Source organism: Gorilla gorilla, chromosome 12 (genome assembly GCF_029281585.2).
Source record: "Gorilla gorilla gorilla isolate KB3781 chromosome 12, NHGRI_mGorGor1-v2.1_pri, whole genome shotgun sequence".
NCBI lineage: Eukaryota > Metazoa > Chordata > Mammalia > Primates > Hominidae > Gorilla > Gorilla gorilla.
The window spans coordinates 108,967,359-108,981,153 of NC_073236.2; the positions used below are offsets into that span (position 1 = coordinate 108,967,359).

The following is a 13,795-nucleotide window of genomic DNA, read 5'->3' on the forward strand; positions in this document are numbered from 1 at the left end:
TGTCTGCCGCCCAGCCTTCTACCAAACCTGGGGCTCCTTACAGGCAAGATCATTCATTTGACTTCTCATTCTTGAGCCAGCAGTGGTAGAAACTACTCACTAAATGTGGGTTCAAAAAGCCAGAGACTGAGTGGGAATAGGGTTCAAGATGGGAAGGGCAATATATATGAGGCTCCATTTAAAATAAGTTTCATTGGATTAAATGGAGCCCTGGAGAGACATGTTTAAGGGTTTCCCTTTAAATACGAGAATAATAGCAGCTGGTAGAGACATCTTTCCTTTCTAAGTAATAGAATTTCTGTATGTTCTAGACATGTTTGCATATGTTGTGTTGTCTTTATTTCACAGCACAAAGATGCATGAGATGATTGGGACAGGCTCTGGCCACAGTGTCTGTGACCTACTCAATAGCACATGGCCCTTGCCCTACCCCATCTTGGTTTTCATGGGTTAGAAGCAGCCACTGATGGATTGGCTGCCATGGCCATGTGAAAGCCGTGTCTCATACGCTCACGTGCCCTGACCTCAGTGCCACCATTTCCAAAGTATTTCTAAGGTGAGCTGAGTAGTTTTGATCATTACATGTGCATTTCAGCCTATGAGCAGATGTTAGGGAAATGTGGCTTTTAGATTTTTTTTCAGAAGTTGATTTGCATTAAAATTGGATGCTTAAACTGCAATTTACATAACACAGTGTACATGTAATGTGTCTACTTTGAGCTGCATCCTACTTTTAGCTTTTGGTCTTTAGAGATAAAAGGAGTCTGTTAGAGAGAGAGAGAGAGAATGTGTGTGTGTAAAAGGAATCTGTTGCCCTAGTATAAAGTCTGTGTGTGTGTGTGTGTAGGGTGTATGTGTGTGTGTAGGTATGTAAGCGGTGCATATTTCCAAAAAGGAGCCCTTGGCACATATATGAAGGGTGAATATGGGATTCCTGAATTTAGAATGGGGGATTTCCAAAGCACAGCAGGCACAAAAGGCTGCTGAGAAGAGAGAGGTGAGTTGGGGCCCAGAGAGGAAGTACCACCACCTGCTGTCCCAGAATGTAGTCAGGGACACCAGGCTATGTCAGGCTCGGCTCTCCTGAGTGTGTAAGTATGTGTGTGGCGGGGGGTGGGTGGGTGTGTTATGGGAAGAATGTGGGCTGTGGAATCAGGTAGGCCTCAGTTTAAATCCTATAATCATCACTAAGCATTCATAGGCCTGAGTTTAAATCCTGTAATCATCGCTATGCATCCTTGGGAAAGTTACTTCACCTCACTGAGCCTGTTTCTAAGTCTTTAAAGTGGAGACTGATCCCCGTAGTAGGGAGAACAGCCCCCCCAAAGATGTCCACACCCTAATCCCTGGAACCTGTCAGGATGTTACCTTACGTAGCAAAGGGATTTCCCAGATGCGTTTCGGGTCATTAATCAGTGACCTGAAGGTAGCAGATTATCCTGGCTTTTCTGAGTGGACCCAATTTAAACACTTGAGCCCTTAAAAGTAGAGAACTTTCTCAGGCTGGAGGCAGAAGAGAAGTAGCAGATGAAACCAGAGAGATGTGAAGCCCGAGAGGTACCGACCACGGCTGCTGGAGGGGGTGACGTGGAAGTAGCCGAGAGAGGCCCCAAGTTGACAGCCAGGTGGAAAAGGGAACCTCAGTCCTGCAACCCCAAGGAAAACTGAGTTCTGCAAACAACCTGAATGAGCTTGAAAGTGGATTCATCTTCAGAGCCTTCAGAAAGAAGCCATCCTGTTGACACCTTGATTTCAGTCTGAGACCCTAAGCAGAGGGCTCCGCCAAACCCACCCACTAAGTTTGTGGGGATTTGTTATTGCAACAGTGAAAAATGGTAGTAGGCCCCACATCACAGGGCTGTTGCAAAGATTAATTAGATAATGAAAGTGCCTGTTCTCCACCAGGGTGAGCTGCCTTCTCTTTCAGAGAGCAGGGTTTGTTAAACGAGGATTATGTGTGACCTACTGGAGTAGTTTATTGCTTGACTTTCTCTTTCAGCCTCACCCTTTCCATGATTGGTGGCTCAAGATTAGGGACATGGCCTCATCTGAGAAGAGCATACAAGTGTGATAGAAAGTCAGCTTTTCCCCCAGATGGAGAGTAAAGCTAATGCAGCCAGCACTCTGTTCCTTGTCTGGGCTACTGGCTAAAGCCCCATGCCCAAGGGAGACCCCCTGAGGCTGTCCTTTCCTACTGCTTCTCAACTTCCCTACGTGTAATTGAGTCCCATCAGACACTAGTTGCTCTGTTTGCATAGAGAATATGGAAAGATAAAGGTGTCACCTGGCATTTGCAGTCGTATGGGCATTGCAGATCATGGCATGCATGTGGTCAATACTTGTCTAGAGTAAGAGGTGTGGATGGAGACTTGATTGTCCCAGCTGTGGGTGAAATGCAGTTTTGCTCACAGATTCAAGGCGATGTTTTGTGGGCCAATAAGATTATCTCTACCCAAGTCCCTTCGTTCATTAAAGAGTAATAACAGAGCTTGCTTTCTAGCCCAGTAGATGTTGGGAACTTAAAAATTACTGAAAGGCAAGGTTCCCCATTGTACATAAATATGTGTGGACTTATGAATGACAATAGCCAGGTGAGTGTCTGTTTCTCAGACAGAGGTTTAAACAAGGCCAAAAGTAGAATGGACAATGCTATTGTATACACAATACACACACATATACATTATATGAGGCTCCATTTAAAATGTGGTACCCACGTGTAATAATTCTCTTTGCCTTTGTTTAGAAACCAGGCTATAAAATGAAATTAGAACCTTGACCAGTATGGCCAAGCAGTGGCATATGAATAGTCGTGGTTTGCTTCCTGGAGAGAAAGCTGCTCCTTCTCCCCTGAATTCCTGCCCACCATCCATGGGCTTGCCAGGTAGAAGTTGGTTCTGGTGAAGGGCTAGGACCCTGGGAGGGGTGGTAAGCACTACTGATCAGCTAATAGAGAGACAGAAGGAAAGTGGGGGGAATGGAGGGCGGGAGGGCAATTCGCTCTCAAATATTTACCTGACGTTTAAAGAAAGTAAGATTATAACAGTGCCCCGATGAGGATGGAATAATTACACATCTGCATGCCTGGAATTCAAAGTGGATTTGGGTCTCCGTGAAGTGGCATTCATCACCAGGGAGATTATGTGGGCGCTGACTCAGCAAGAACCCCCAGCAAACTCTCTACACAATTCTTTTTTGTTCCCTCCTCCCTCACTTCAGAAATGATGACTGTGCAGGTGCTGCAGCCTCGAAGATCAGAGGCCCTAATCTGTACCTGGAAGGTCCACCGCCTCACACCTGAATCTACAGCAGTTCTGATAGCACTTGTGCAAGCCCCCTTCACAGGACCTCAGGTCCTGTGACTGTCCCAAAGGTCTCAGCAGATATCTACGATCCACCAGGCCTGGCCTGCAATCCTGAGAGGATACACATCATTTCCTTGAAGTTGGTGACGTAGATAAGGGTAGAGCACCTGTATATCCCACATTTTAAATAACCCACACTGTCATCCCTATAAATCATCACACTGATCTGAAAACTCCAAGCCGCATCCCTCAGACTGCCTCTTGACTCTGGCAGCAGCACAGCGATCCATGTCAAGACACGTGCCTCCAACAATTCCAGGCATAACAATCTGAACTCCAGAGTAGAGACGCTCTTAACTCATCTCGGCTGCAGGTTCCTCTGGGCGGCAGCAGCCAGCCTGAAGGAGACCTGAGATGGACATCCTTCAGGACTGGATGAGTGAGTTGATAGGGTAGGAATGTGACAGCTAACTATGTATTTGTCACTCTTGTTAGTTTGTGAGTGCCTTGAAGTCGGTATCTTTGCATCCACAGCTCTACTGGCTGGTGGAAGATGTTCAGTATGGAGGCAGGGTGGTGTCGGGAAGAGCATGAATTTCGGAGTTGGAGAGATGTGCTTCCCTGCTTTTGAATGCTACCAGCTCCTCGCTGTCAGTTGTCCTATCAGAGTTGCTTCTGCATCGCAAAATAAGAACATTAATAACAATGGAGCAGGGTTGTTAGGACTAATCAGCTACTGCCTGCCTGGCCCAGAAGTAAATGAAGGGGTCATTTTCCTCCCATGGCTAATGCTTGCAGAATTGCAATACTCAATTTTTGTACTAAGGCAACAGACATAAGAAAATTAGAAGGAGGAAGAATGTCTTTAGAGGAGGCAAGGCTACAGCAGGCTGTAGGAAGATGCTGAGGGCATAGGAGATGTCTTGGGTGTGATAATGTCCCGTCCATCTCAATAGATACCTCAGCCAATCATGGAAAGTTGGTGCCAGAGCCTGGGGCAGAGTTGGGGCTGGTAAGATGGAGGTGAGTCCTCAGCACAGAGTGAACTCTGGGAGCAGAGGCGACAGCAGTGTCAGGAAAATGCTCGGAGACAGAGCGATGAGGGGATGTAGGAGAAGAACATGGGGAGACCAGAAGGAAGGTAGAGAAGGATCAGGGCCAGGCAATGGTGCTGGCCTAGCTGGGGACCTATGCATGGCTGTGGCAGAAGGGAGGGGTCAGTAGATTCAGAGAGAAATAAAGAGCTGGAGGAGGGATCATAGGAAAAGAAACAGCTAGTGGGGAACGGGGGTGGGGCATGGGGTAGAGGCAGAGGTTGGAGGGATTCGCTTTGCAAAGGCAAAGGGACATATGTCTCATTTGAATACAAGGAAAGGAAGAGACTGTAGATGAAACCCATACATATCTTTAGAAGAAAGCTGGCACAAGAAGTGTAAGTTATATCTAGCGAGCAAGGACTCCATCTCTAGTGTTGAGGAATTGGAGGGTTTTCCATTTTGGGAACTGGAGCAGGCCCTGTTTTGAGTCTCTGGAGAGGAGTTGATTGGAGCACAGACATGAGACTGAAATTCACACGTGCTGACACAACTCCACGCACCGACCTCCAGGTTCCTCTATGTGCTACTGCAAGATGGGGATGTGGGTGCCAGGCAGTTGGCTGAGCTCACTCCTTGCTCAATGACTCATGTGAAAAACGATTCAAACAGTGCCCCAGCCAAATGCCAACTCCCTCTATACCATGGGACTTTATGGAGAGTCGAAATCTCAAATGTGAAGTGCACACATTTCAGGTGTCTCCTGCAGTGTGGCAGAAGATGGGAAGAAGAATCTGTAAGTCATCTAAGAAATTAAAAGAGGGCACAGGTGGGTGATGTCCATGTTTTAAAGAGATTGGCTTTAGAGGGATGTCTCATAATAACTGCTGCTGATCTTTCAATCACACTTAGCATTTACACAGTTGTTCTCAAAATTCTATTTGATTTGATGCTGACGGCATTCCAGTGGAGTGTTTTTATGACATTTGTTTGACATAAGAGCAAATCAGGCCTCCGCAAGCTTAAGCAGGTTTCCCAAGGATACAGCTAGCTGGTTACTGCAGACTTGGGCCTGCTGACTGTGAAGTTAAGTTCTTCCTGTTTCCTTTCCCCCATGTTATTGCCATGATTCAGTAGCAGTCATGAGAAGTCCTCTCTTCCTCCTTGAGTCTACACAGTCCCCACCCTGAGGGGAATCCAGGCTTCCTGGGAGTGAACAGCGGTAGGCAGAGGGGAAGGTGCAGAGAAGGTGGTGGAGTAGGGCTAGTGTGAAAGAAGTCTTACCTCAGTCGAGGGGCTTTTCCAAGGAAACGTGGGAGGAGACAGGTAGGTGACAGGTAAAGGTGGCTGGGGACAGGGGAATGAGAGCAGGGTGCAGGACACACATGTGATATGAAGGCCCTGTAATACCTGTATCCTTGTTCCCTTACCCTGAACACCCAGCCTGCTTCCCCATGGCTCCTCACATGGGCAGCCACATGCCTGGGCTCGACTTCAGAAGCATCAGCCAGACCAGAATACCTACAGATGAGGAGCTGCCTTTTCTACCAGTGACAGGCCCAGTGGGATGCAGGAAGTAGCCTACCCTCACTGTGGTCAGTTAGGGGGTACATTATCTATAGAAAATTTAAGAGCAATATTAACACTCACAGTCATTCTGCTTTTGAATGTCACCATGCACTGGCAATTTTAACCAATGGCAGTGATAAAATTCCCTCCCTCCCCACTTGGTATGCCACCACTTCCTTCTCAGGGCAGAAGCACTACTTCAAGCCTGCTGGGGTGCAGTCCCGGGGAGAAATACACTCACCACAGCCGCCTCTGCTAACTCCATCCCACCCACCTCTCTGAGGGCCCATAGCAGCAGCCAACCAGGAAGAAATGGGTGTGTGTACAAACCTAAAAAACACCAGCAACAACAGCTTTGAGGCTTCCAGCATTTTCTAGAACTGCTTTCAGCTCTAGTTAACTGCGCAGACTTTCTCCTCCTGGGTTATGATTCAGGTGGCTCTTCCCCAATGGTAGAATTGCATTCACTGTGGAAGGAACTTTTGTGGACACCTTGCCCTGAGGCCTTCTGGGGACTCAGTCCCCTTTGTTGCATCCTTGCCGTGAAGTTTTCTAGCCTGTCCTGAGTCTTCTCACAATGATCACCTTGTCCCTGATTGTTAGAAAATTCTCCCGTATTCTCAATTGAAATTTCTTTCTCCTTGGTCCTGACTCTAACCCTCTGGGATCACAGGGAGTGCATCTAACCAGACTTCCACAATGAATTCTTCCGCAAGTTAGAAGGCAACTCTCTTAGTGCCCCCAAGGCTTCTCCTTTCCAGGCTATAAGTTGCAGCAGAGCTCCTGCCCCGCCATGCTGGCCCCTGAATATGCTCCAGAGGCCAGCGTGTTGGTTTGCTCTGTTTCGCTGCTCACTTATACCACCCTCCAAAGTGGTAGGACTATTCCCATTTATGGATGGGGAAACTGAGGTCTCTCAGCCAGTGGAGCCTACAGACTGGCTGCAGAGTCTGTTCTTTGGCCTCTGCGGGGGCCTCACCGTTTCATTAGACCTGGGGCCTCAAAGCTGCAGCAGCAGTGATAAGAGGTCATAGGAGGGGCATGACTGTCTTGCAGAAATCTCCTTCCGAGTGTGGATGTGCGGGGGCAGCCTAGAGATCGTCCCCTGCAGCCGAGTGGGGCATGTCTTCCGGAAGAAGCACCCCTACGTTTTCCCTGATGGAAATGCCAACACGTATATAAAGTAAGTGCCCAGGGGCTCAGCGCGGGTGGGCAGCAGCACAGGCAGCCATGGCTGGGCGGCTGCTGGTAAGGGTTGCAGCCGTCCCTGGTGCTCTGTTAGGCTGCCTGTGTGCTTTGAACTGGCCGGGGCTGCACCTCGTACTACCCAGACTCTGCTTGGATAGGGAAGGCAGGCCTGTCACATCCAGTGTTAGGGCCTGAGGCTTCCCTAATGCTTCTGAGGCTTCAGAAGGCCCCACATGAGGCCTCGTGGGCTTCAAGTCACCCATCAATGCCCTCCTGCAGGGCATGGGCTCCAGATATTTGGGGTTTTGTGAGATGGGGGAAGGGCAGCCCTTTTTACCTTGGAGTTCTAGAAGAGCCACTGCCCCACCTTCGGGCTGGGTCACTAGGGGAGAGGTCTTTGGGCAGATGCAGGGAATGGGGAGGCCCAAGGGATGCAGCTTAGGTCCCTGCTCCAGGGCCTGGCCAGCAGAGCCAAAGGGGCCAGGCTGGGTCAGGGCCCGAGACCCTGGGCTCCTGTCTGCTGGTGTGCTCTCCTCCTGTCTGGGGGGTGGTTCTTACTGGGACTCAGAGACCCAAGGGTGCCCTCTTGCCTGTTCCCTGCTTCCTCCCTTCATCCACTTTTTTCCTCCATTTCTCCTCTTTCAATCTTTCTCTTCTCCTTTCAGAATAATTCGTGAATATTCCTCTTTCCATCTTTTCCTCTTGATTCTCTCTCTTTCCCCCACCCTCTGTCTCTTGTCATCTGATAGCTTCACTCCTCCACTTGGTCTCCTCTTCCTTTTTTTCTGTCATTTGGTCCATTGGGGTAGGGGGAGCTGTGTCATCATGTCCTGACACAGCCACCCCAACACAGCTGTCCTGAGGAGGCATGGGTTTGAGCAATGGGAAAATTGGCCACACCTTTTGCAAAAACGTGAAGGGCAAGGGTAGGGTGATAAGAAAATCAGCAGGCCAGGAAGCAGTGGGGAGCAAAGGCAGGGCTGCCTCAGCTCTCAGGTTTTAAAAAGTAAAGGTGAGCTGGGGACGTCTGGCACAGGGAAGTGGTGGCTCTGCAGGAGCCATGTGGCCACCTGGAGGGGGGCCGGCCTGGAAATGAGGGGCAGAGCCTGGGGCTCCAGACAGTCATTGTCTTTGAGACTGGGCCCTGGCCAGTGAGCATCCTGCATGCCACTGGTAGGTCATTCCGTTTCTAGAAGATTGTGGCACAGATGTCTGCTAAACAGTTTCCAATGTGCTAATGGCTAGGTCAGTGGAAGGGGCCAGGGAGGCACTGTTAACTGCCTCCAGTGCCCCACCAACCAGGCTGTGTGTGCATAAACTGTCATTGCAGGTCCTAGCTTAGAAGGGCTTGCCACGCTCCTCTCTTGAATGCTTCTGCTCTAAAGCAGAGCTAGCATCTGAAAGAGCACCCCCTTTTCAGTTAGGCCCCAAGCTCCCTTACTTGGCCTCAGCAGATACCACTGCTGCCCAGGTCACCAGCCACCTGACTGTTTTCTGACATCTTTTCTCTCTTTTCTGGGGCTCTTTCTGGTACGCCTGATGGCTGAGGGATCCTTAGTGTCTGTCTCTGTCTGTCTCCTTTTCTGTGATTCGTGGGGTCAGAGTCAGGGCAGATAACCTGATTTTAAAAACTAGAGTGCTAGCAAAAAGTCTGGAAAGAGAAGCCTGATTACTTAGTTCTTTACACCTGCAGCAGGCTAACTGCACGGCCTACGGGAAGACCTGTGTGTGCCCACTTTCCCCTTGGAGAGCTGGGACCTGAGTACTTCCACTGTGGTAAAGGACAGAACCCAGGAGCAAGAGCCCGAGGACAGCCAGAAGCTAGATGCCCACGCAGGCCCTGCCTTTGCACTCTTGGTTACTGGCAGTGAAGGGATGCCAGTAGGGTTCCTGAGCCTTTTCTCCCTATTTCTTTGATAGCCACAGAAGTTCAGTTTCTGGCATGAATTTCCTGGTCTGTATCTTTTGGGGGAAAGGTTTGTTGTTACTAAAGGTGAGCATCCCTAATCAAAAATCTAGAATCCAAAATGCTCCAAAATCTGAAACTTTCTGAGCACCCACATGATGCCACAGGTGGAAAATTCCACACCTGACCGCATGTGACGGGTCGCAGTCAAAATGCAGGTAGACAACCCACAGTTTATTCAGCATCCCCAAGGGAAAAATATCATTACCTTCAGGCTATGTGTGTAAGGTGTATGTGAAACATGAATGAATTTCATGTTTAGATTAGATGTGAGTCCCATCCCCAAGATATCTCATTATGTATATGCAAATATTCCAAATAAAAAAAACCCCAAATCCAAAACACTTCTGATTCCAAGCATTTCTTGTAAAGGATACTCAACCTGTACTAAAATCTTGTGTCTTGGGGTAAAGACCCCTTTGGAGATTGGGTGGGGCTTGGCTGGACTCAGTGCCCTGGGAACAGGAATGATAGTCGGTTGACCATGGTGGCCCCCACCTAGGTGGCGTTGCCAACTCAGCCCACACATGTGTATTTTAACTGGCACTCACAGGGCCTCTCAGACAGCCCCTTACTGACACTCCTTGTCACTCCTTGTTTTCCCAGGAACACCAAGCGGACAGCTGAAGTGTGGATGGATGAATACAAGCAATACTATTACGCTGCCCGGCCATTCGCCCTGGAGAGGCCCTTCGGGAAGTAAGTGTCCCTTCAGGTTGAGGAGGGCAGAGACTGCAAAAGAGCCCAGCTCATAGGACCAATGCAAATGGGTGCCGATAGGCCAGTCAGCTTAGCTACCCTCAGCTCCCGCAGGGCCCAAGGCTGTGGCTTCTTTCCTATTCCTCAGAGCTCCTGCCCAGCTCTGGATGTGCAGGGCTTTAGGCAGCTCTTGTGGAATGACTGCCTGGCAACCTGGACTGCCAGCTCTAGGGGAGCTGAGCTGTGCCTTGTGCAGTGGACCAATATTTCCTGCTTTTTGCAGACAGGAAGGAGGCAGGACTAGACAGCCTTAGTCCCTTCTAGGTGGGACTTCTTCCCTCCAAGTTCTAGGTCATCCAAGCCTAAGCTCTCTCCTTCCTTGGAGGAAGAGCATGTGTATAGATGTGTCCTCTACAGCAGTGCTCAAGTTTCATGGGAGGAGAGGACAGAGAAAGGAATGTTTATTAAAAGCTAGATACCAGGCTGGGCGCGGTGGCTCACACCTATAATCCCAGCACTTTGGGAGGCCGGGGCGGGTGAATCACAAGGTCAGGAGTTTGAGACCAGCCTGGCCAATATGGTGAAACCCCATCTCTACTAAAAATACAAAAATTAGCTGGGCATGGTGGCAGGCACCTGTAGTCCCAGCTATTCGGGAGGCTGAGGCAGGAGAATCGCTTGAACCTGGGAGGTGGAGGTTGCAGTGAGCCGAGATCACGCCACTGCATTCCAGCCTGGGTGACAGAGCGAGACCCCATCTCAAAAAAATTAGTTAATTAGTTAAAAATAAATAAATAAATAAAAGCTAGATACCATTACATAAGGCATCTCATTAATCCTCCCAACTCCGAGGAATGGGCATAATGACTCCTGGTTTACAGATGAGGAGACTGAGGCTTCTACAGGTTAAGCTTCTTGCCCTAGATGACACCATGGCAGAGGGGGGATGGTGGCTCAAACCACACCTGTCTGATTTCAAAACTTGGAATGACCTTGTATTCCCCAACCCAGGGCTGATTAGAGAAAAATAGCAACTTGACTAATGCTATCATTTAAGTTTCTTTGGGGGCAACCAATGGCTTTTTGTCATACTAACATCACCCACTCATCATACGAAGGCTGTTGAGCAGATGGGTTTTTTGCAGCCTAAATTCATAGGTTGAACCCATCACTGAGTGGGAGGATTAAATCAGAACCCACCAAAATGATTTGCATCTCTGAAACCATAAATCTATGCTGCCCCTCAGGTTCTCTCACTCCAAACCTCCAAGGCATTCATTTTCAGTCCTCATCAGAACTTCCGATCTGTTGGCCATATCAACCACATCCCCCTCACTGCCTTCCCTCTCTAGCTTGGATTCTACTCTTTTAAAAACTGAACTCAAAAGCTCTTGTCCTCAGACCTTCTGTGCTGTTGTCCATCTAGCAACACCATCCCCACAGTTCATCCAGGTTCAACCTTGGATGAATCTGACTTTGCACCCTGTCCTCCTATGCACACAGGCTGCTGAACAGAACTGGGAATGCCAGCTGGTGCTACTAATAATACACCATGGTCGTCAGTCTCAGCAAGGCCTGCAGTCTGCCCACTGGCCCTGCTGCCTCTCCTAGCTAGCGTTCTCCCTCGATCTTCATTAAACCTCCACTCTTCCCAGCCCCTAGTCCACCCCCCTTTTTTGCTGGCAGCAGATGACACCTTCTGTTTTACAGATGAAATAGATGACATCAACTTCCCAAAACAAACCAACCCATTAACTTCACTGCTTCTGCAGCATCCTTCTCTGTCTCTTGTCTCAAAGGACAGGCTGTGCTTCCTGCTGTGGTCTCCATCCCTCCACCTGTACTCTGGATGAACCATTCATCGCTGCATTCATTCATAAATCAACATTTATCGAGTTCCCACTGCCTGGATTCATCTCCTCTTGCCTCCTGGCGCAGGGCCTCTCAAACATTAATGTGCACGCAGATTTCCTGGGGATCTTGTTAAAATGAAAATTCTGACTCTGGAGGTCCGTATTTCTAATAAGCTGCAGGTGATGCAATGCTGCCCGCCTGAGTGCCACAATTTGAGGAGCAAGGTTCTACCGAGGAGATTCCCAAACTAGTCAGCTTATCAGAGTCCCCTGGGGAGTTTCAAACTGACTGCAGTCTGTGCCCCTCCTCTAGAGAGTTGGTTTACTTGCTCTGGGGTATGGCCTGGGCTGTAGAATTTTTCTAAAGACCCCACACCAGGTGATTCTAACATGGGGACAAGTTTGGGAACCACACTCCTTAGGGGGCTTTGCCCTCCAGTGCCTCCATTCTCTCCCTGATCCCCGGTCTCTCCTCTGCTGCATTATTCCCATCATCATTTAAACTTATTCAGTGTCTTACATCTTAAGAAAACAAAAATAGGAGGGGGAGGAAAGAAAACAAACTACAAAAACCCTCCTTCAGTCCAACATTGCTCATCATCCATGCCCTGTCTTTTCCATTCCTCCAGTGCCCAGCTTCATGAAGCAGTGGTCTGCTTTCCTCTCTCCACTCCCCTCCTTGCTCCTGGCCCCCAAGCCCTGAGACTGCTCCCACCTGGCTCCCTTGTAACTTCCTTGCACCCTGGACTGTCCTCTTTCGCTGCCCCATCAGCATGAGTCTTCTCCCACCCCCGGCCCCTCTGGTGTCCCCCAGTCCCTAGGCTTCCAGAACTCTGCAGGCATGGCGTTTCTTCTGCTGCTAGGCACTGCTTGCTTGGTCCCATTTGCAGGCTGTTTCCTCTTCCTACTCCTTGTATGATGGTCTTGCCGGAGGGTCTGTTAAAAAGTCTCTTCTTACTACATATTCTCTCTGGCATTAAGCACTATATCTATGCTGCTGATATTTGCATCTCTATTTCTAAGCTAAACCTATCCTTTGAGCTCCAGTCCCTTCTATCCAATTATCAACTAGACACCTCCACCAGGATGTCTCCCTGGTACCTCCAACTCAACAAATCCTAAACTGAACTCATGATGTTTGCTCCTAAACTTACTCCTCATCTGATATTTCCCATCCCCGTGAAGAGTTTTTGTTGCACCTCTTGCCCAAGTCAGAAATCTAGGTGTCAACCTTGAATCCCTCTCCTTCTCTTTCCCATCCTTGAACCCCTCTCCTTCTCTTTCCCATCCAAATGATCACCAAGTCTTGGTAACACTGCACCATCATGCACTGAGCACACAGGCCCTTGCTAAACACCCAATATTCAGCATTTTAGAAACCTGACATCCTTCCTATCCTGATGGAGCTTAGAGTCTGGTGATGAGCTGTGGTTGGTGCTCTGTAAGAAGAAGTTCTAGTGCAGTCTTGAGGTGGGGAGTGGAAGGAAGTGAGTTGGACAGGAAGCAAGGCCAGCTCTATGTGTTTGCCCAGGAAGAAAAAGACATGGATGAACTTAGGTGGGTGCTGAGAGGTGTGGAGGCACTCAGCCTGTCGTTCTTCATTCCCACCCCCACTTCCCTGTTTGAAAGCATGATCAGCACCTGAGTTTCCACAGCTGCCTCCTCACTACCCTCCCTGGCCCCAGCTTTGCCCATCAGACCCATTTGTGGACCAGCACAGAAATGCTCTCAAAGTACAAACCACCTCTTGCACTGCTTAGAACCCATCAGTTTCATCCCATTGCCCTTTAAACAAGTCCAAACTCCTTGGCAGTGCCTCACAGGACCCTTTGTGGTCTGTCTTTGCTTTCAACTCACCCATTTCTGCTCTTCCAAATCACCACCCATACATTCACATACACATCTATTTTAAGATCCTGCAGCACTCTTCCTGCCCGCAGAGCTTCTTTCATATCTTCACATGTCCTCATCTTGCTCTCCTCACTGCCTCTGGCAGGGGCCCCTACCTCTGGTTTGTCTAGATAATGTCCCCTTTTCCTTCCAGATACCAGCATCACCATTATTACCTTGACCACCATGGACCCGACAAGCAAGGGTCCCCCTCTGAGTTGTTCCCATAGGTCCCTACTGCTCATCCTATGTCACCTGGGCTGTGATGGCTTATTTCATTATCTTTGCCTATTG

The 13,795-nt window shown here is 49.1% G+C and overlaps 1 protein-coding gene across 2 annotated transcripts in view; it reads left to right on the top strand.

Moving 5' to 3' along the window:
- The window catches only part of GALNT14 (polypeptide N-acetylgalactosaminyltransferase 14), a 227,605-nt gene that overhangs the window by 198,930 nt on the left and 14,880 nt on the right, over positions 1-13,795 (top strand). For both annotated transcript variants that reach the window (XM_004029060.5, XM_019021547.4), the window contains exons 10-11: positions 6,962-7,088; positions 9,666-9,758. In XM_004029060.5, the coding sequence (XP_004029109.3) occupies positions 6,962-7,088; positions 9,666-9,758 (220 nt within the window). The remainder of the gene's footprint in view (positions 1-6,961; positions 7,089-9,665; positions 9,759-13,795) is intronic.